Consider the following 20287-nt stretch of genomic DNA (forward strand, 5'->3'; position numbering starts at 1 on the left):
GTATGATGGCATTGCGTTTCCAGCGAAGAAACAGTCATTCCATGGAAGAAAACTGACGCAATCGAAGGAGAAGCTCGCGGTGCACTGTTTGGCGCCATCTGACGACACACAGCAACAGGCAGGCGTAAGCAGCGGACGTCTGAAATTTCGGCAACAATGACGTCACTGCCGAGTTTCCTCTCACTCCTCCAATGTAGTAAGGTGAAGCCTAAACATCGTCGCAGTTTTAATCGACGATTGTGTCACCATTTTAAATGCTAGTGCAAAAATACTTTGCATGCTTTATCTAGAATCTGGATAGATTCGAATTCTTGAATAACCTCGAATTCTCAAAAAACCGTTTTCAGCTTCCCTTTAAGCGATTGTGAATCAATGATAGTGCACTGTACTGATGCTTCCATTGGTGCCTTGTCTTAACATACCATAATCTGTGGGGGACTGCTTGCTCTTGTGCCAGCTGGTGAGCATACAGCCAGCACCAGCGGAGGCCTCGGGAGGGAGCGAGCACCTGGACGTGTTGTTGGCAGTGCAGCCCGAGGGAGATCCGGTGCCAGCTAGCACAGTGGCTTCCCGGCTTCATGAGCGTCATGTAGCCCTCGAGGCAGCTACTGGTCTACGTGTTCACATATTGCCCCAGGTGAGTCCTTGAACGGACACTTCTCTGTAGCTTTGTCTACTTTGATGGTTCTGAAATGGGGGTCCATTGTGTTCTTATTTGAGTGCAGCATAGAAACGGAAAAACAGTAGAACGTCTTTTATTCGAAGCCTGTCGTACCAAATGAAATAGTCGAATTAATGATGTTTCTTAATTATTCGAAATCGAAGCAGGATAAAATAAAAGCAAGTGTGAAACTTTGCTCAATTGCTTGCTGCACTTTACAGTTCCTACCATTGCACTCAACAAAGCTATGTTAAACATTTAACAATCAACTCCACCTAGAGCGAGAACTTGTTTGGGCTTGTTATGGTCGCCATGTCACTGCCGGTCGTCCGAAATTCGGTCACGCCGGTTTCAATACCTGCAGAACATGTTTGCGGTCTCTCTCGGTGCAGCTCGGCTACCGGCAAAGCTTTTCGCTGTTTGCGGGCGCTTTTCTACTTCAACATTCTTAATGTGTGCGAGGGCAGCAGCCAAAGACTGATACATCAAGTTTGTAGTGTGGAGCAGATCTAAGGTGCATGCACAGAAGGGCAGCTGTTGATAGAAAAGTTGCGACGAGAGCAGTCGCACGTGGCTCATCTGGCCAGTTGGGCGTGGTGCGGTGTATACTGTATTGTATGGGCACAAAGTTTGAGTGCCGCCGCTCTCTGCATGGTGGTGCATGAGGCATTGAAGAGGCCAGTTAAGCATTGCTCTGCGTAATGCGGGCTCGCGTGCATATTGTAAGCGGTGCGATGCTGCGTTTGGGTATCAAATTTGGGTATTCCCGCAGAGTGCCCAGATCCTCAAATTAACCAAGCCAGTGATGCTGCTGCCTCGAATTATCCAGTAGAATTTACATTTGAATGTACTAGAAAATCTATACGAATTATCCAGCGTTTTGAATTAAGAGACTGAAAAATCTAGGCTTTACCGTATGTCTACTGAAGGACTTGTGTGCTTCAACAGTACTGTCTGCTTCCATAAAGTTTACACGGCCGGGCACGCAGAACCCTTTGGATTGTTCAAAATCAGAATTAAATGATGTGCAAAATTTTTTTCTGAACAAATCCCTTATTCCCCCAAATTGTATTGTGGTGGTGGCCTGTACTTAATCTCGGATTTCATCATTGCATTGCTATATAGTAGTACTAGCCAGATTGAGCTTTATGGGGCGGCCACTTACGGCTTCCTAGGTGCATTCAATTCCATGTGAGGGCTCAAAGTGCAAGCACTCCTGAAAAATTCTCAGTTTAAAAACTGTGGGCAATTAACCTCGGGGAGCAGCTCTTAAATGCATTACGCATTAAAACTAAAATAGTTTGCAAAAAGTGCAGTGCGCCTGCTTTTCATTGTGCGCTTCTTTTTGATGAACTGTGAGTTCTGAGTCAGTGTTGCTCCTTTTTGTGTCTATGTGTTTGCTGAGTGCCTTCATTAGTTTTGTGCTGGTGCTGTGTAGGAACTGTGGTTTTTGTGCTTGGCTTGTGGTACAAACAGGCACTTGGCAGCTGGATTATGTATTGGTTGCGTTGAAGACATTGTTGCTGCTCACGAGGGCTCATTTTGTTTCAAACTCCAGGGGGACCGCTGCCCTACCCTGCACTGTGTGCACGGCGAGTGCCAGGACCGGCTGGTGCTGGATACCAGCGACGCTGTTGTCCTTTCTGGGGGTGGCCACAGTTTCGTATCACCACGACACAGCCGCCGGACGGCATGTGTCTGCAACCCTGGTTTTGGTGGTGAGCTATGTTCTGTGTAGTGCGGTGAACCGATAACCAGTGGTCTTTTGGGGTAACAGAGTGGTTTCCAAGAGAACGCAAATATAGTTAAAGGTGGCTGAAGGTTGGGTGGACTGAGGAGGTTAGAAAATATTCTAGAATAAGGTGGCCATGGTAAGTGAAAGGCTGGGATAATTAGAAAGCATTGTTAGAGGCCATTGCCTTGTAGTGCACATGACGACAATGGTGGCGATAAAATCTCTTCTCTCGTGACTGACAACTGCAGCCTCTTTGGAGTGGTCATTCCTCTCCTTTAGTGCAATACACTTGGAGATTGAATCCTGCAAATTTTGTGGAATTTATTTTGCAGAAAAACTGGTGATATTCAGTCTTGGGTTCTGTCAGAGTTGTGCAAAAAAGGTTATGAGTGGTGTCAGGCTAGTACCCTGTATCGCGGAAACTGTGTGTTATGGGGTAGTTTCACATGATACAACAAAGCATTCCATGGTCACTCTTGAGGAATGGGTAGATTTACTGATATACATGCTGGACACCTTCAGCATGGGGCAGTAAAGAACAATTTTTTTTTTTTTTGCTGTGGTGACGGAGGACAAGAGTAGGGTGGGTAAACGTTTAAATTTTCAAATGTGCATTGCATTCTTCCTGCTTTTTCTTTTCATTTAGTTAAAACAAATTCATGTCTTGTATACTTGGCTGTTCGTGTATGGTTGAATACTCAGGCATTTTGGCACAATCCTGCTTGATCAGGAGAGGCAAATTTGAGAGAAAATGCTGTGATACTTCGACCAAAGTCTCATGGAAGGACCAACGTTTCAGCGCCAACTCGGCATCTTCAGGGCACCTTCTTCAGGTTGAGCTCAGTTAATCGTGAAGAAGCTGCCGAGTTGCCACCAAAACATTGGTTCTCCCATGAGACTTTGGTCGGAGTGTCAGTTTTCCTCTTCATATTCGAATGCTGTGCTGTTACTATACTGAGTGCTGTCACAGTCTATTAGTTACAGCTTCCATTTGGGATGCTACCAAGTGATTTGTGCGACAACGTTAGTGCATAAGTGGTAAAAATTTCTGCTCACATCCAGTTGTGCGCAGTCCCTTGTTGCGTCATTACTGTTTCTGTGATGGCAGTAGTTTTGGTGACCATTTGCTTGCTGTGCATTTGAGTGCTGCTTAGCTGAGTAAAGCTGAAAATGGCATTTTATGCTTAAATGATATTTATGATTATATACTTGTCCTCTCTGGTGTTCTTCCTTTAACACAAAATTGGAACAGGAAATGCTTTTTATGGGATTCAGTTTGGCACTGTTTTCTAAATGGTCAAATTTGGTTAAATGTTTCTGCATATTCCTGGTGAAGAGCGATCATTTCCCAGTTTCTGATATAAGGATGGGTGGCACAATGCATTGTAGGTTTTGTGACAAAGAAGTATTTCTGCACCTGCGAGAAGTAGCAGCAAGATAGGATGAGAGTGGAATATGGCAAGCAATATAAATGGCACCGACAACGCTTTGCACTAACTTGAAGACTGATTGTTGTCAGATCCTGGGTTTTCACTCAGTAGTATTGAATTATGATGAACGTTTACGGCAAAAAGAATAGGTGCAGGTTAGGCTCTGGACAGTCAGTGAGGTTGAATATCCTTTACTGAGCTTGTGCACATGTCTTGTTCATTTCTTTTTATTTTTTATCAACTTAGTGTGCTAGTCAATGTGTATTGAAATCTGCATGGCTTCCAGTGTCTTGTGTTGCTGAAGATCCAGTAATGTCTTCACTGAATTCCTGAAATGCTACCGAAGATATGTTGTCCCAAATTTTTGCAGATATATACAGGTGGGAGCGGAAGTTTACAGGATGCAGGTATTTAGAAATAAATTTCTTTGCGCAAAGTGAAACAGTCCAATTGCTTGAAATGCCTATAAGTATGAGGGGCTGTACACACTCCATCTGCTGGTATTAATACCAGGCGATTGGATCGTGAGGCAGTGCTGCGATAAACTTGTTCCCAAGCATGTGCATTCTGTAAACTTTTGCTGCCAACTCTATGACATGTGCATAAAATGGACAAATGGTAGCATCTCTCTCACATGGATTTCACAAGATTACAAAAAGTCGAGGGTTGGACGGAAACCCGTCTGGTCGGGGGTGTACATGAAGAAGAAGGCAGAACACCGACCAAAATAACAATGAACACTTCATTGTTATTTTGGTCGGTGTTCTGCCTTCTTCTTCAAGATTACAAAAAATATTTGTATCGGCCGAAATTCATACGATAAGAAAAGAATTAACAGAAAGTCATACGATGTGGTGCAACAGATTTGCATTGATCTTACATTTCATGGTTACATTTTCACTTTTACAAGATTGCCTTCCCATTGTGCCTTTAAATTTGATTTCACTGTCATTTTTTCGTTCTCTTGCTGTGTGGGTTTTTGGGAGTGTATGGGTGGTGGGTGTAAGCCTTCTGGAGGGTGGAAATGGGTGGGTGAGCAGGTGGTGGGCAAAGCTTCGGACACACAGACCTTGGCATTTTCGCCAAATGAGGTGTATACTGCTAACGCAGTAAAAGGAGCAAAATGTGTATGCTGTAGCGTGAGAAATGCATTCACACAAATCTACTTTTGACTGACGGGGTTTACTGTGGCTGTGTGTGCCACTGCTTAGTGCTTGTGGTGCATACTACAGTAGAACGCCGCTATAGTAAACTCAGATATAGTACAGTAAAAGCTCGTTAATTCGACACTGACGGGACCGCGAAAAATTGTCGAATTATCCGAATGTCGAATTATCGAATGAACAACAAAAAACAATGTTTGCCGCAACAGGACGTATACCTTTATTTGGCAAGGAAATCTGTAATCACCGTCCGCTTTTTCGAGCGAATTTGAGCGACTACGATAGCTCTAACAGCTGCAAGGTGCTCCGCGGCACACGCGCCGTCAGGGATTTGTTCACAGAAGTCCTCCCGCACGGACAAGGCTTCTGCGGCTTCTTTCACCGTGCACTTCGGCATTTGGGACAACTGCTCACAATCGTAAATCGTCGTCGTTGTCAGCGCCTGTCACTTCAATTATTTCATCCTCGGTCAGCTGACAGGACACGAAGGCGAGGCGGCGCGCAGGCCCTGCGGGCTACCCACCCGAAAGCAGCGCGGGGAGGAGGTGAAGGGAGCGCCGCTCCCCGCTTATCTGTTTTTTCAACCAGCGTCCGCGGGGACAGACAGCGTTGTTGCTGGGACACACGTCTTATCTTTCCTCTGATCTTTTAACTCTCCTCTTATCTGCACGGGGACTGTGGAGGGGTGTCTTATCTTTTCTCTATCTTTTTCTCTGATCTTTTAACTCTCCTCTATCTGCACATGGCAGCGGTGGTGGCTGAGCCAGTAGGCAATCCCTTGCGATTTCCTTTCACCCTTCTCTCAGTCGCAACAAAACAGCAACAACAAGTAGCGCAGTAAACACGCTGACAAAGCGCGCATTTACCAAAAAAGGCGCCGTAAATAACCGTGATAGCGACTGCTGCGACACAACAAAGCACAAAAAAAAAAAAAAGACGCCAGCCGCTTCGGCCGCGGCTAACTCGCTTCCTCGGATGGGATGGATGGACGGATGGATGATATGACCATAGGGATGGCCTATCAGCCGTACAGTAGCGCCGCTCATGGCAGTGTTTTTTTCTTTTTGCTCTCGGCAAACCGGCTTGGCAGGCTGCGGAGTGAAGTCGAATTAACCGACGCACGGCAGAATTTGTTCGAATTAACGAGAGTTTCGCCCCATAGACTCCTATGTATAATTGTAGGGACCTCGCGCGCGCGTCGAATTATCCGATTTGCCGAATTAACGGGGGTCGAATTAACGAGCTTTCACTGTAAAGTGAAACTACGGTCCTGTTTTGCCTTCCATAAATGATAGTACATTTTCATTCGGTTATAAGTAAAGATTTTTCTTCAAAGAAATGGCTATGGTAAAGTGCTTCTGGCCGTGACTTCCCACAGAATGACAACAAAGCAGCACGTGCGAGGCCAGCATCCGGAGGCAAATGGATACCGAAGACGATAAAACTGCTCTTAAAGAAACGAAGGCTCGACGGCACCGCGCGCGCTTCTTAACTATTGCCTCTAACTTCCACAAGACTAAACAGAATCGAAAACGTGATAACATGAGATGTGATAACTGAAAATAAATAATTATCTTATGAAGGGACAATAAGAGCAGGATGGAAGGTATTTGTGAGTGTTTTATAAAGCAACACTGTGTTTAGTAAGTAGCCAGTTAATTATTGGAGAGCATCCGCTGTGTTGATGATGTGACGGTAGCGCTGCTCACAGGTATAATTGCGGCTCTTGCATTCGTATCATCCTTAGGGGCCCAGGAGAGTGTTTGGTGTACCTGAAATTTGGTGCACCTCGGCCAGGGAATTTTAGAGATTCATATCAGCCGTGATCTTATCTCCGAGATTCTACTGTAAGTATTGTGTAAAATAACTATCGTTGGCAGTGTGTAAAGAAGCTTAAAAATGCGTAATGGAGCTCTTCACAAGACCAGTTTCTAACACAGTGCTCTCTTTTTTTTTTGCTCAGAATCGCTGTAGTGCGCATGACCGGGCTGAATGCATTTTGCGCACCCTGCAGGTGATGCATGCGAAACAGCAGTGGACGAATGTGCCCAGCAGCCCTGCCCTTCGGGGCGCCTCTGCGTGCCAGACGCGTCTCCACTCGGCCACAGTTGCCAATGTCCACCTGGTCGCACTGGTTCCGAATGCGACACCCCCTGTCAGGAACCCAGCTGCTATGAAGGTGTGTCTGTGGCTGCTTGCATCCGGTCTTGAACTGGTATTGGTGCTCCAAGTAGGAATTGCTCCTGATGATGTCTGGTGCAGCATTTTGTTCTGGCAGTATCCCAATTACAGCTGTATTCTGAACAGATTCATTTCAGCAATGGCTCTTTACAGTTTTAAGTGTTGTGCTTCTTCATTCAAGTTGCTATACCTAGTAACACATGCCTGTTTGTTCTCTATGAGGTGTTAGCACAGCAGGTAGCAAGATAGAAAGCCCACTTCGTTGATTGCATTCTTGAAAAACGATGTGAAATGGATGGTGTGAAACAAAAACACTGACTTACTGTGCTGTCCTCCTCTTTATATCTTATTCTTTACTTTTTTGCTGTCTAACGAGAGTGTCGTATGGGTTGATGCAGAATGTTACTGAGCCAGCCAGTGTCACGTGAGTCGTGATTTGCCAACGTAGTCGAATACAACTTGAGTCTGCAGTAAAGCCCCGCCCACATCCATGACCACCACCCATTGTTTCTTCATGAGAAGCAAATAGTCGTTTGTTTGAGGTTTTCTTGTTATCTAAACAAGAAGCCAATCACAAGGTGAGATCGCAACATTGAGAATTTTGATGTCTTGCTAAAAAAAAAAAAAATTCTTTTGATGTCCAGACTTGAATAACAGTCTGGAACACTAAGTTGTTGCTTTTGCTTATAGCTGTGATTGGATGGCGGAGCAATACAGTGCATTGCGGGCCATGGGCTCTTGTTGCCGGCTGTTTCTTTTTTTTTACTTGTATTGTTACTTATAGTCTTTGTGTGTGTAGTGGGGATTGGGGTGGGTGCTCTAACATAAAGGGCTGGTGCCAGCTTGGGAGGCAAAAGGCTTCCAGTTCCCAGAAGGGGTTGCCATGGGCATGTGATGTAGAATCTTTGTGAGCTTTCTAACGCGACACTTTGGTCTCGTGCAGAAAAGCGGCCCATCTCATTTGGTGGCCAGAGCTATGCACTCTACGTGCTGTCACAACCCTTGGACCGACGCCTCTCGTTCTCTGTGATGCTGCGCACAATCCACCCCCATGGCACTCTGCTGCACACATCAGGACCCCGAGACTACGCCATCCTTGAGGCATGTGTTTGCCAAGTGGCACCACCTTGCACATCCTGGCGAATCCTTTTTTCCAAACCTGCCGTGACATCCTACTCAGGTGTTTTAGGTGTCAAAACTGTTAAAAACGAATGATGCATGCTGACTTCAGCTGTTGCCAAGCACGGATTATACAGTTTGGGAGATAGGGCATTTTAAGTCTATGCTTGGCTGTTTTGCTTTAAAAGCTGCAGTAAGACTTGTTAGCTTGAATCATGCTTCACTGTTGTTACAAAGCTTACTATGTTGGCAATCTTTGATTCTTTAAGTCCAGGAAGATCTATAGCATGCATCTGCCATTTGCCTTGCAACCATTACATAATGCACCTTGCAACATAATGCACCCAGTATGCGACAATGAGTCTTTTTTACTCTTGTGGTGGCTCCTGTACCAACTGTCATGTATATGCGTTTTTGTTCGTTAGTGGTCATTTGTTGTTTGTTCAGTAGGGATGGTCTTTTTCTCTTTTTATGGGACAGTTGGTACTCTGTGGTGAATTTGCAGTCCTTCCAATGTGCATTGTTTTTTTTTCTGTTTTATTTTACGGGTTTTGGTCTTTTGCTCACTTCTTGTGGAATGCTGCAGAAGATGATGCTGAGATAGATTCACTGGCATGCGCAGGTGTCGGACGGGCACGTGCAGTACCGCTTTGACTGTGGCAGCGGTGAGGGATTGGTGCGTGTAGCTGGCCGCCGGGTGAATGACGGTGCCTGGCATGCGCTGCGTCTCGAGCGTCGTGGCAGCAATGCGCGACTCGCTGTCGACGTGCATTACCAAGCTTCTGGTGCTGCGCCTGGGCCGCACGACGTTCTCAACCTGGAGGGCCGCGAGCTGCACTTGGGTGGGGCACCTGCAGTGGCAGGCTTGGTCGGCTGCCTGGATGATGCGCAGGTGGGCGGCCAGCCACTTCCGCTGCATCTGCGACCTGCTAGCCACGCACAGCTGCGCCGGCTGGCCAACGTCCAGTTTTCCTGCCACCTCGACCCATGTGGCAGCCAGCCCTGTCTCAATGGTGCGACCTGCCGGCCACTTCTCACCACCACTGGATACTCCTGTACTTGCCCGGTGCACTTTCAGGTTGGTGTTCACGCTCATCCTGTGCAGGAGCTGACCAAGTGTCAATATTGAGAGAAAACTTGCTTGTTTATTTGTTTATTTATTATTTGGCATGGGTTGATGGCAAGTACGATGCCGCGGTAGCTTTTGTTTGCCGCTATGTTATGATTTTAGGTCGAAGGGCAGAAGAATGCCTTCCTCAATTTTACGAATTTCCCAATTTATTGAGAGAATTCATGGCTGCTCATCACTTCGTTAAACCGAGTTTTAACTGTATGTCAGGCTTGTGCACTTTGAATACAGTTTCAGCACACACTCATCATTTTGTGTGCCAGCGAACTGCAGTGCCAGAACACCAGGCTTGATGAAGTGCACTTTTCAAAGCCCAAATGCTGGTAAAGTCGGCCGTCACCTTCTTGTGCAGGGTCCCCAGTGCAGAGAGGCAGTAGCTGAGAGCCGGTGCACTGACGAAGCATGCGAGACAGCCAGCTGCCTGCCCAACCTGTGCCTCCATGGAGGCCTGTGCCAGCCAGGTGGACACTGCCGCTGCCCAACTCCTTATCAGGTTCTGTTGGCCACTTGATTACTCTCTGTTACCAGCTGTACTGGCACTAACATACTGCCACCTACTCTGGTGATGTCAGAGCACCTTAACACACCCCAAGTGGTCGAGCTTATTTACAAGTCCCACTACACAACTGTTTTTCCGTAGTTAAGCTGTCCATCGTGAGTAAGACAGCTATTGCACCTTTTCTGCCTTCATGGACGGGTATAAGTCAATATACCATATTTACTCGATTGTAATGTGCTCCCATTTAAAAAAAAAAATTCAGTGACTTCGATTGTAACATGCACCAGATTTCATGCTTCGATAAAGATATACACACCACCCGATTGCCGATTGCTTCTGTACGCAAGATCACCTTATTTCAAAGTTAGTTTTTCTTAGCTCGTACCTTCATGCCCTCATTGGTGTCCACAGTAAAGACTTTGGCAGCAAGCCTAGATGCTGCACTCTGATAGCATCATGGCAGGTTTATCTTTCGACAGAAGCTTCAGTGGCAGTGGTGTGATCAGCGAGCTTGGCAGGGTGCTGAGACGGTTGTGCATCCTGGATGGGAGTGTCGGAGGTGGTTGCATGCTTGGTGTGTGGCTGCCCGACTGCACTGGTGTGCTCTTACAAAGCCTCTGTACACAAGGTCACTTTTTGCTAACCTGCTGTTATAGCGAACTAGGCGCGTCTTTGCAATCGACATTTCCATACTGGTTCAAGTTCAGGTAGGCGCCTTGCTGACGGGACTCTGTAGGTGCTCGCAAGGCCACTCGGTATCCAAGACTGTGGTAGGCGATGTCGATAATATCGATGCTCAAGAAGTACAGCCTCCACTTTTCTGAGTCGATGGCAAAGGGCATAGTTTCATTTTCTTACTCTATTTAACGTGCACGTTACTTTAGGTGATTTTTCTGAAAAAAAAAAAATAAATAAGCTTGTTGTGCATGCTGGTCGGTCACCAAGCTTGTGCACTAGCATGTGGGTATCTGTTCAGTGAATTATGTGAAAGGGGTGAACAGGGTAAAATGTCTTGTACTGCTGTATGCAAGAGGCAGACCATTAGCCCATTAGCCACACTGCCATTATGGTGTCACCTACTTCTCTGTCCATTACTCTGCTGTATTCGAGGGGGCACACCCTTTTTCTTCGAGAGCGTGAACACATTTTTTTTTACGAACTCTGCGCACTGTAGAAATCAGTGCTGTTTAGTATAATGCATATCAAGACAGTGATCCTCGATACTTCAACGGCTGCTATCTTCAAAGGTCACATGTCATATTCCTCGGGAGCTCATTAAGCTCAGCTTTTTCTCTGCAGAGATTTTTGTCATGTTTCATTGTTAAGCAATGCTTACAGTTGTGTGCATTTGCCGTTACCAGGGCAACCGATGTGAGCTGGTGGAGGCATGTACAGCTTTGTTAAGCAATGCTTACAGTTGTGTGCATTTGCCGTTACCAGGGCAACCGATGTGAGCTGGTGGAGGCATGTACAGCGTGCGAGAACGGGGAGAGCTGCGTGCGGCTGTCAGACGGCTTCCAGTGTGGCTGTTTGGGTGACGCATCGTGTGACGCCACATTCGAGGGCCTGCCCCTCGCTTGGCCTCTGGGAGGTGCCGCTGCTGCTGTGCTGCTTCTGCTGCTGCTTCTGGCCATTGTTTGCTGCTGCCGCCAGTGCTGTCGTTGCCGCCGCCGCCGCCACGAACATGCTGACAGCCATCAGTGCAGCAATCCTGTCACTGCCAAGAACTGCGTCCTAGCCACCACAAACATTAGGCCAAAGGTATGTATGTCTGCGGATGTCTTATTGATGATTGAAAAATATTCCATAGCACAGCCTTTCACTGTCTGTAGGTTGTTCCATAGTGTCTGCTTTAGATGCGTAGCTTGAGGGCGGCATTTATTGACATCTTCATTTCATACAAATGTTGATAAACATTTCTTGGCGCAAGATCTGAACAGCAGCGTTTGAAGTGCTCACTGAATATAGAGCACATATGTTGCTGTTTTCCAGCTCATGCCTCTTCATGCCACATTCCCTCAGATTTGGCCCACTCCATGTTTGCACATGTGCAGTTGATCGCCAGACGTATTACATGGCCAGAATTTCTCAGAATTTTAAACATAGTAGCCAGGAAATCGTCTTATCCGATAACATATTAACCAGAAGAAAAATGGAGTAATTCTAGGGGCATCTTTATTGCCCACAGTTGTGAAAGTGTGAACTGAGAAATCGTACGGATCGGGAACATATCAGCGAGTTTCTACTGTATTGCCCTATGACAAATGTTCTTCCCGAATTGATGGAGCAAAAAAGAGATTTGTTTGCTTTCGGTAATGTGCTGCAGATAAGCAACCTGGAGCAGCGGCCAGCTTCATACACGACGACTGGCGTGAGAGAGGTCACACTGAACAACTTTGACACGGTGCGCAGCTATGGAAGTGCAGCTGATGACCTTGAGTCACGCTATCAGCCCAATGACCTGCGCTGCCACAATCTGGCTCGCAGTCCATCTGGTAGTGCCACGGGGGCCCCACAGGGCGGCCACAAGGGCCTGTACCTGGACAAGATCCCCAATGGTGAGTGGAAGTGCCCTCTGTGCTCCGTAGGGCACATTAGTGCTGCATTCTGGTGTAGTGCTCAATGTAGTGAACTGTGCAATGCTGCACTAAGTAGTGCACTATGTAGTGGACTGTGCAGTGCTGTGCTGGTGTAGTGCACAGTAGTGCTGCATCTGTTATAGTGCTCTGTGTAGAGCTGCAATAGTGCAATGCATTTTAGTGCAGCACTCTGCTTTCTAGTTGCCACCTGGACTTCTTAGTGAGGGGGTTTTAATTGAAAAAGTGAAAAAGAAAATTTGATGGTTGGTTCAATGACGAAAGCCGAGATGAAGTGCAGTTTTTTCCTGTATGATTTGTGGTTATTGCAAAATTTAGTGCCAGCTGTAGAGATAAATTTTGTAAGTATTTTTAAGAAAGCTACAGCTTGAGCCAGACCCACAACATTTGTGTGTTCTCACTGGCCAATGTGTTGACGGGACGTAAACACCCTAGATGTCGCCTGATCCTTTTACAAGTGAGTGTAGTCAGGTTGCAGCGTATAGGTTCTCTTAGGCACTGTAAAAGCATATGCAGCCTATGGCTTTCATAAAGCTAATATTAGTGTGAATTTCCAGATCCAAATGTTAGTTGACCACTTCCGATACCTCCAAGAGTGTGCACTGAGGTGCTCTAGTTAGGAATTCAGCAGTCAAGCCTTCTTTTGTGACTCTTCATTGGCGTTATTAAAGAAATCTAAAATGCCCTGAAGATGTGTTGCATGTGCCATGTGAGCTGCAATGGTGTGTCACGAGTATGGAGGTGTGCATCATGGTAGGGTTTTGTGCAGACCTGAAGGCAGCTCTGTCTCCACCCTTGGCACCACCGAGCTCGGCAACCAGCATTGCGTCAGATCTCCCAGGTGGGTAGCTTTCCGCTTTGGTGTCCTTGAAGGGGGCGCTTGAAAGGACTGCTTTGTTACAGTGCCAGCACCCAGCTGCAAATATAGCTGGTTTTATAATCTTGAGCCAAGTGGAATGCAGATGTCCACACACACTCAGAAAAAGAAAGATTTGTTAAAATTATTTGTGACCTGTAATGACTGCTATCAATCTTTTTTATTGCTTACAATATGCCGAGGGGCTGGTTTTCTTGAGCTTACACCATGTATATGTGTGGTATTGCTGAAGGAGCTCACTATGAGAGAGTATTGAAAAACTATAGACTTCTATAATGGGAGTTGTCCTCTTAGTACAGGAGTATGCTCACTTCGCTGGCAAGTTGCTTGATGCTACAGCGCAACTATACCTGCAAACTTTACATAGCTCACCCTGCCTGTGCTGCTTACGTCACCACCATCACAAATCCAATTCCATTTTATTAATTAGGTGTGCGCCATTGCTCGAGTTTCAAATCCAGATTGAACAATAACATTCAATCTGAATCTGATTTGATTTCACTTTTGAATGTTTTGTATATTTGGATTCATAAATAAAGCAAACCCCGAACAGTGTCAACATGGCCCATGAGTTTAATCTTTACCAAGTCACAAAACTTGCTAGCTTCTAAACTGTGCCAATTTTAACCTGCAGTGTTGAGTGGTGCTATCTAGCTTTTGCTTTTTCCCTACAAAATACATGCCGCTCATAGCTTTTGCTGATGTAGCTGCCGATCACGGAGCCTGCCCAGTTTGCCTGCTGGATGCATTATGCATTGTGTGCATGTGTCGCAGTTGGCATGTTAATGTGCCCAAAGCATGCTTGTCTCTGCCGTGTTTGCTGAGCACTGCTGAGAAAAAAGGGCATCCTGACACTGGGCATTTAAATAGCCTGCTTAGTGCTCAAAATTGTCTCTGCTGTTCTATGCAGTAAGTCCACTGTGGTTTGTGGCATGAGTGGAGACCTTTATTTCATTCATAAAGTGCTTCCTGTTGCACACACTCATTTTTTTCACCTCTAATTATTATTATTATCTTTTAGACTTCTGCTAACTGGAGACAAGAAAATCTGAGGTCTCTCTGTTTTGCTGGAGCAAAATACTCGCTGTATATGATGGTCGTTTGATGCATGCAAACAGTTTATGTTTGCCAGACAGTGTGGGAGGCACCATTTTCGAGGGGCCATGCATCAAGCTGTTTGTGCCAGATTATTCACTGCACATCAAGTTTTTGCACATGGGTACTGCGTGAAGACTGTGCAGGAAACCATGCACCCTTTGTGCAAAGGCTACGTGCTGTTTGATTAAACACAGAGACTGTACTGTCCACTGGCTTTTTTCTTCTGTCCCTCATAAAATTAAGCTGAAAAAATTTGTACTTTTGTATTGGAAGTGCAGTTGGCTTCTCCCTTGCTTTGCAGTTTAAATGAGTGTGCTTTTATACCTGTATTTGGAACATTAGTGTTCCTGCTTCATAGGGAGCAAAATAATCCCTCTTGTGTCCTGAAGATACACATTTCACCCTCTAGTTGCACTTTGATGATGCTGCAGGCCTGTGCAGTTTAAAATGGCTTGAAGCCTTGCCTGCAAAAAATTGTATTGAAGAAATGCAGCTGTGTTCGATGCCTGTTATTGAAGTTATTGAAAACTGTGGATTCAAAACGTCGGCATGAGGCAAAAATTCCTCATCCTTGGTTACCCTAATGCAGTGCACCACATGTGGGATATGTTTATCTTAGTTATGTGCCATGTGGTGTAGTTTATTTATATTACTGAGTAGATAAGCTTGATAACGTATGAATTTGTTTTTAAAGTCACAAAAACAAAAAGAGGAAAACGGGCGTTTTTTGACGACAAGCCATTCTCCAGGCTACTGCTGGGATTACTCGGACCTAGCAGCACATGCAGAGGAAGACGTTTCGAGTGATGAAGCGCCTGGCAGCCCCCGAAGCTCGCACTGCTCCGAAGACACTGCTCTGCAGGTGAGGCACCATCGGCAAAAGTGGGAAAACAGAGCTTGTGTTTTGCTTCAAGATTGTTTGTTGCTGGCCACGGATTGTATTTTTATTTTCATTTTCCAGAAAGAAACCATGGCTTCTAATAGTGAGTCTTAAGCTTGCCCTAATAAGAAATTTGTTTTCTGTGCAGAACGCTGTAACCATCTTTACTGATGATGTGAATAACATTTTCTTTAACATGCACAGCCTTACACTGCAGCCAAGTTTGCTTTGTAAAACTGTAGTTGTCAGAAAGATGTGTCCACATGAAAAAAAGGAGCAGCACAATTTCTTATCTAATTTCAGAACTGAATTGTTCGTGCTGTATAGCCTAGAACTGATTCAGTGCTCATTTCTTGTCCAAAGTAGACAAACAAATTAACTCACAGAGATTACTCATTTTTTACATCATTTCATTTTTTCTCACATGAGGATCCGCCCTCTTTTTTTATATATATATTTGCCTGATGGTTATGCTCACCATATCAGTAACTCACAGGAGTTCTAGGGCCGAGGCATGAGGTTATGGAAAGTATGCGTTTCTCCTGGAACTGGAAAGATGCAAAAATTTGTTGCAGCAGATGACATACAGTATGTGCGATGCTAAGCCACTATACTACTGCTATTCTTAATAGTTTTTGTTCACTTTCACTGCTTCTTTTCAGTTTTTGTGACATACGGAAAGCTTACAGCACTCAGAGGCATAATATTTTGGATCTATTTCAAGAGCATAAAGGAACAAGGTTCAAACTGGATGCCCAACCAGTCACAAAGGCAGCGCCCAATCTGGATGCCCCCTCATTTCTGCTGCTGAAAGTGGCCGCTGCGTTGCGACACCATCGGCTTGAAATGAGCATGTCTGCAGAAGATTAAAATATGAAATATCAAGATTTCGGCGAACTATTTGGGCGTTCAGGTGTCAAAATGTCCCTTGCTTTGCATTCAAAGAATAAACGCCTCATGCTTGATCTGTGTCGCAGGACCCCTTTAAGGAGCCTCAAGTGGCTGAAATTAATTATAATACGGTGCCTTCCGTTATGGTCGCCCTCATAGCTAAGATGTAGTTTAGGGATGTAAAAGTTTGTTTTGCTTACCGGCTGCTTATGTACTGCAGGGAGGCGAAGAACGGTACACCTGCCACCCCGACCAGTATCTGCCTCGGCACTGCCCCAGCGAACCAGCAGTGTGTGCCATTGAGGACAGTGATGAAGAGCTGGCCTGACATCTGTGCAAGATGCTGGTGCTACAGCCAGCAGTGGTGCCATACAAGGAGTGCCAGCGTGATGGTTTCTCCTCGCTGGCCTGCATTCGTGACTGCGCCCGTGGGCAGAGAGCATGACTTCTCTGAGGGAATGTCGTGTTGTCCATGTAGAGAGTGCTTGCCTATGACGTTGCCTGAAAACTGTGCCTTGTGTTACCGGCCTCGCAAGCTGTGTGCATTGTCCTCGTGTTTAGAGTAAAATTGAACTTGCAAAAATAAAATACAAATGCCAAACCATCGCTTCCGTGTTTCATCATCTCTGCAAAAGTCTGTGAAACCCATTGGCAGTGTGAGACTACACGGAGCTGGAGCTTCTTTGTCCGCTATTTGTAATAAAAGAAGCAAAAGCTGTCATACCCATGGCTCAGTATGTTGTAACGACTTTGTACAGCTTCTCATCAAATATCTTTTTTTTTTTTTTTTTTTCAGTGTGTTGATCAACCTGCAAAGTCTTGAACAGACTTGCAGCATGCATTCAGTGTTTAACATGCCCTCGTGTTTGGCCTGTTTTTGTTGTACCGCCACGAACTGTGCTGACAAGATTACATAACTTGTGAATATAATTGAGGAGAACTAAAGATTTGTTGTCTTGTTTCTTTCATGCTGTGACCCTCATAAAGTTTTGCCTATGCCAAATTTTTGCTGTGGCCTGGCTGCATAATTTATCTGTTTATTTTTCAATTACTTTACAAGCTTCTAATGTGAAGCACTGAGTAAGGGGGTGCAATAAAAACACAAATAAATACAGGCTATGACAAAATACAGTAAAAACAAGAAAATGTACCAAGCTCATGAAAATGGGAAAAAAAAATTGAAAAAAAATTGGATCAGCACTGAATCCAGAGATTAATCAAACAAAAAAATTCCTACATGTGTCTGTATTCAGAGTGCATACAATTTCTCTAACTCGTTTCGGAACAACGTGCGGTCAGCTTTAGAAGCGATCCTGTTCGAAGACACGTGATAGACACAATAGTGAAATGGCACAAGGGAGAGCAGATCCAGCGTCTTGTCAGAAATGTGTTTAAAGCTGAAATTATTACTATAGACCTTATGCAAAATTGCTGCCATCTATCGGAGAAAAGAAGAACCAGCGGAAATCCGCCATGTTGGAGGATGACTGAAGCTCGTTCCGCCTCTGCTCTCTGGATTTAGGCGTGCCCTGCGTTAGCTTCCTTACTGCTGTGCTGGCTCGAAAATCTTGTTTCCTGTCACTTGAGCCTGTAAACATGACTGAATGGTCAGTCGACCTGTTTCTGCTGCCCAAGTTTCCAAGCGAATTCGCAAACACTTACTACGCGTCCAAAACACTTTCCGAACGCCACCGGGTACGGAGATACAAGTTTTTCACGGAGTCCTACGTCAGTTTGCCGACGCTGAACACCAAGAAATGTACGAAGCAAGTGTAATTTTCGTTTACGGCTAAAAATGTGCGCATTTCAGTCTAGTTTGAGTCAGTTTTTATTTGGTTGGATACTTTTTGCGAACGGGCATGCCGCTTGAATTGCTGCTGTTGTGGTAGCGTTTTCTGTGTGTTGCGTCAACACCGAAAACAAACGATAGTAAACTTCACGCTCATGTTGGCAGTGTCGAAGAAAGTGGCCTGTCAACATGCGACACATTTCATTTTCCTTGAAAAGTTCATACAGCATTTGTTTGTTTGCCCTAGTGCTCTAGCGCCCAGAGCCCCTAGTTCGCCCTAGTGCCCTAGACAGAGAAAGAAAACACGTTATTATTATTACCGGGCACATAGACCCCTAGGTCCTCGCACGACCCCACTACACAACTGTTTACCATTCTTGGACTATCGCCGTTAAAAACACGTAGCCCGTGAATACAGCAGTGTCTATGGCTTTACCACGACGAGCAAGCAGTTGTGTACTGAGATTTTTGGAGGATTATACATGCGTTATGCATTCCCGCTACTAGTTGGAACTATGGTACCGCTTGAGCGGCTTCCTTTACGGTCCTTTATTTTTTTTTACACAACACACGGTTTCGTGGAAAACGGTCGGTTAAGTGAAATCGCTACATGCAATCAAGCCGTCGCTCCACAAAATAGGCACCTTTCCCTGGTCTAACAGAAACGATTGACTGACTTGCAGTGCACAAACGTTCCGTGCCACGGGCACTTGATACTTGCTGGTGTTTCCGTCGAAACAAATATTCACACTTAAAACTAACGCGTGTAACCGCTGCGGCGGATAACGCTAGGAGCGACGGTTCTCACAAAGCGCGACCCGTACCACTGAACAGCTGATCAAGATTACTCTTGCGAGGCCGATAATCGCAGCATTTCACGGGCAATCGCAGGAGAAAAACAGGCATTGTGTGATATTTTCTTCGTGCCTACAAAGCTTATTTCTAATTTCATTTGCTACATAGCGATAACGAAATGCGTTTCGCGACGTCTCGACATGTAGGGACGGTACTGCAACATTTGTGTCGCCGATGTCGGGGATCGCAGTCCAAAAATAGAAATGCGCTCAAATCAAGTGCTCTTGCCTTTTTTCCCTGGGCGTCTTTGTGACCCCTTCCGAGTACAGCAAGGCACTAAGCAATATGTGGGCATACTGAGGACGGTGAAACTCGAGCGCGCGCGACGAGCGTGTACCATTACGTGCTGCGAATCCAGCGGCTATCCTCCAACATGGCGGATCGCGCGCGGCGACCGCTAGATGGCAGTGCATTTCGCATAAGGTCTATAGTGTAAATTTATTATGTAATCTCTTGTCAATAAAATCCACAGGAACAAAAAAAGCAGTAGATTGCAGACTATATGAGAAATAACCACCACTCTGCATTTATACCTTATTAATAGAGCGTTTCCTACAAGCTACCGCTGCTGATACACATATATATTTCATAATCTACTAAAATTTAGTGTTGGGCTAGATTGTATTGTGTTTCTTGATTCGGAGACAAGGCACAACACACAAGTGAGGCTGGCGGCAAAGGCGTGTAGTCCCTGCCTTGACACATGTGCAATCCTTGAACTCTTTGCAGTACAGAAATGGACTTGGTTTACTGGGTTTGAACGTCCCAAAGCGACTCGGGCTATGAGGGACGCCGTAGTGAAGGGCTCTGGAACTCTGGAATTGGTTTGGTTTGGTTTTTAAGGAGAGGAAATGGCGCATTAACTGTCTCACATATCTCCGCGGACACCTACACTCAGGTTTCTCCGCAGTCACGTATCAATCTTTCGCCTCTGGAATTTCGCCTCCATCGAAATTCAGCCGCCGCGGCCGGGATTGAACCCGCGTCTTTTGGGCCAGCAGTCGAGCGCCGTAACCACTGAGCCACCGCGGCGGATCAAAACACTTGATGGAAGTAAGCTGTGGAGTAAAGATGGTAGACCGACCGCCCTGGACAGGCAGTGGTTCGGGGCTTGATCGCGTACCAGGACGGTTTTTTCTTCAACTACGTAGTTTCTAAGAAAGTTAAGCGATGTGCAGCCACACGTCGATCGGTAGATGCTAATGAGTAATCATTCCAAATCTGCTGCCCCTTGGGCTATTCCCCGAAATTTTGCTTCGAGTCAGTTCGGCAGCAACCTGCCATCTGCTAGCCACTTTGGTAGTAGGAAAAATTACTGCCCCAGAGGTTCGATGCCACCACCAAGAAGAATTTTTTTCTTTCAACTGCAGAGTTTTCTAGAAA

At 45.6% G+C, this 20287-nt stretch overlaps 1 protein-coding gene across 2 annotated transcripts in view; it reads left to right on the forward strand.

The window, feature by feature from the left end:
* LOC149372362 (fat-like cadherin-related tumor suppressor homolog) overlaps positions 1–16861 on the forward strand; it is an 86257-nt gene extending 69396 nt beyond the window's left edge. For both annotated transcript variants that reach the window (XM_089566824.1, XM_089566823.1), the window contains exons 28-38: positions 458–637; positions 2220–2379; positions 7004–7168; positions 8114–8271; positions 8912–9367; positions 9771–9911; positions 11358–11678; positions 12244–12475; positions 13284–13355; positions 15239–15351; positions 16481–16861. In XM_089566824.1, coding sequence (XP_089422950.1) covers positions 458–637; positions 2220–2379; positions 7004–7168; positions 8114–8271; positions 8912–9367; positions 9771–9911; positions 11358–11678; positions 12244–12475; positions 13284–13355; positions 15239–15351; positions 16481–16588 — 2106 coding nt within the window. In that variant the 3' untranslated portion in view covers positions 16589–16861. The remainder of the gene's footprint in view (positions 1–457; positions 638–2219; positions 2380–7003; positions 7169–8113; positions 8272–8911; positions 9368–9770; positions 9912–11357; positions 11679–12243; positions 12476–13283; positions 13356–15238; positions 15352–16480) is intronic.
* Positions 16862–20287: the final 3426 nt, after the last annotated feature.

Source organism: Amblyomma mixtum, chromosome 1 (assembly GCF_055824585.1).
Source record: "Amblyomma mixtum isolate Tamu chromosome 1, ASM5582458v1, whole genome shotgun sequence".
In the NCBI taxonomy this organism is placed as follows: Eukaryota; Metazoa; Arthropoda; class Arachnida; order Ixodida; family Ixodidae; genus Amblyomma; species Amblyomma mixtum.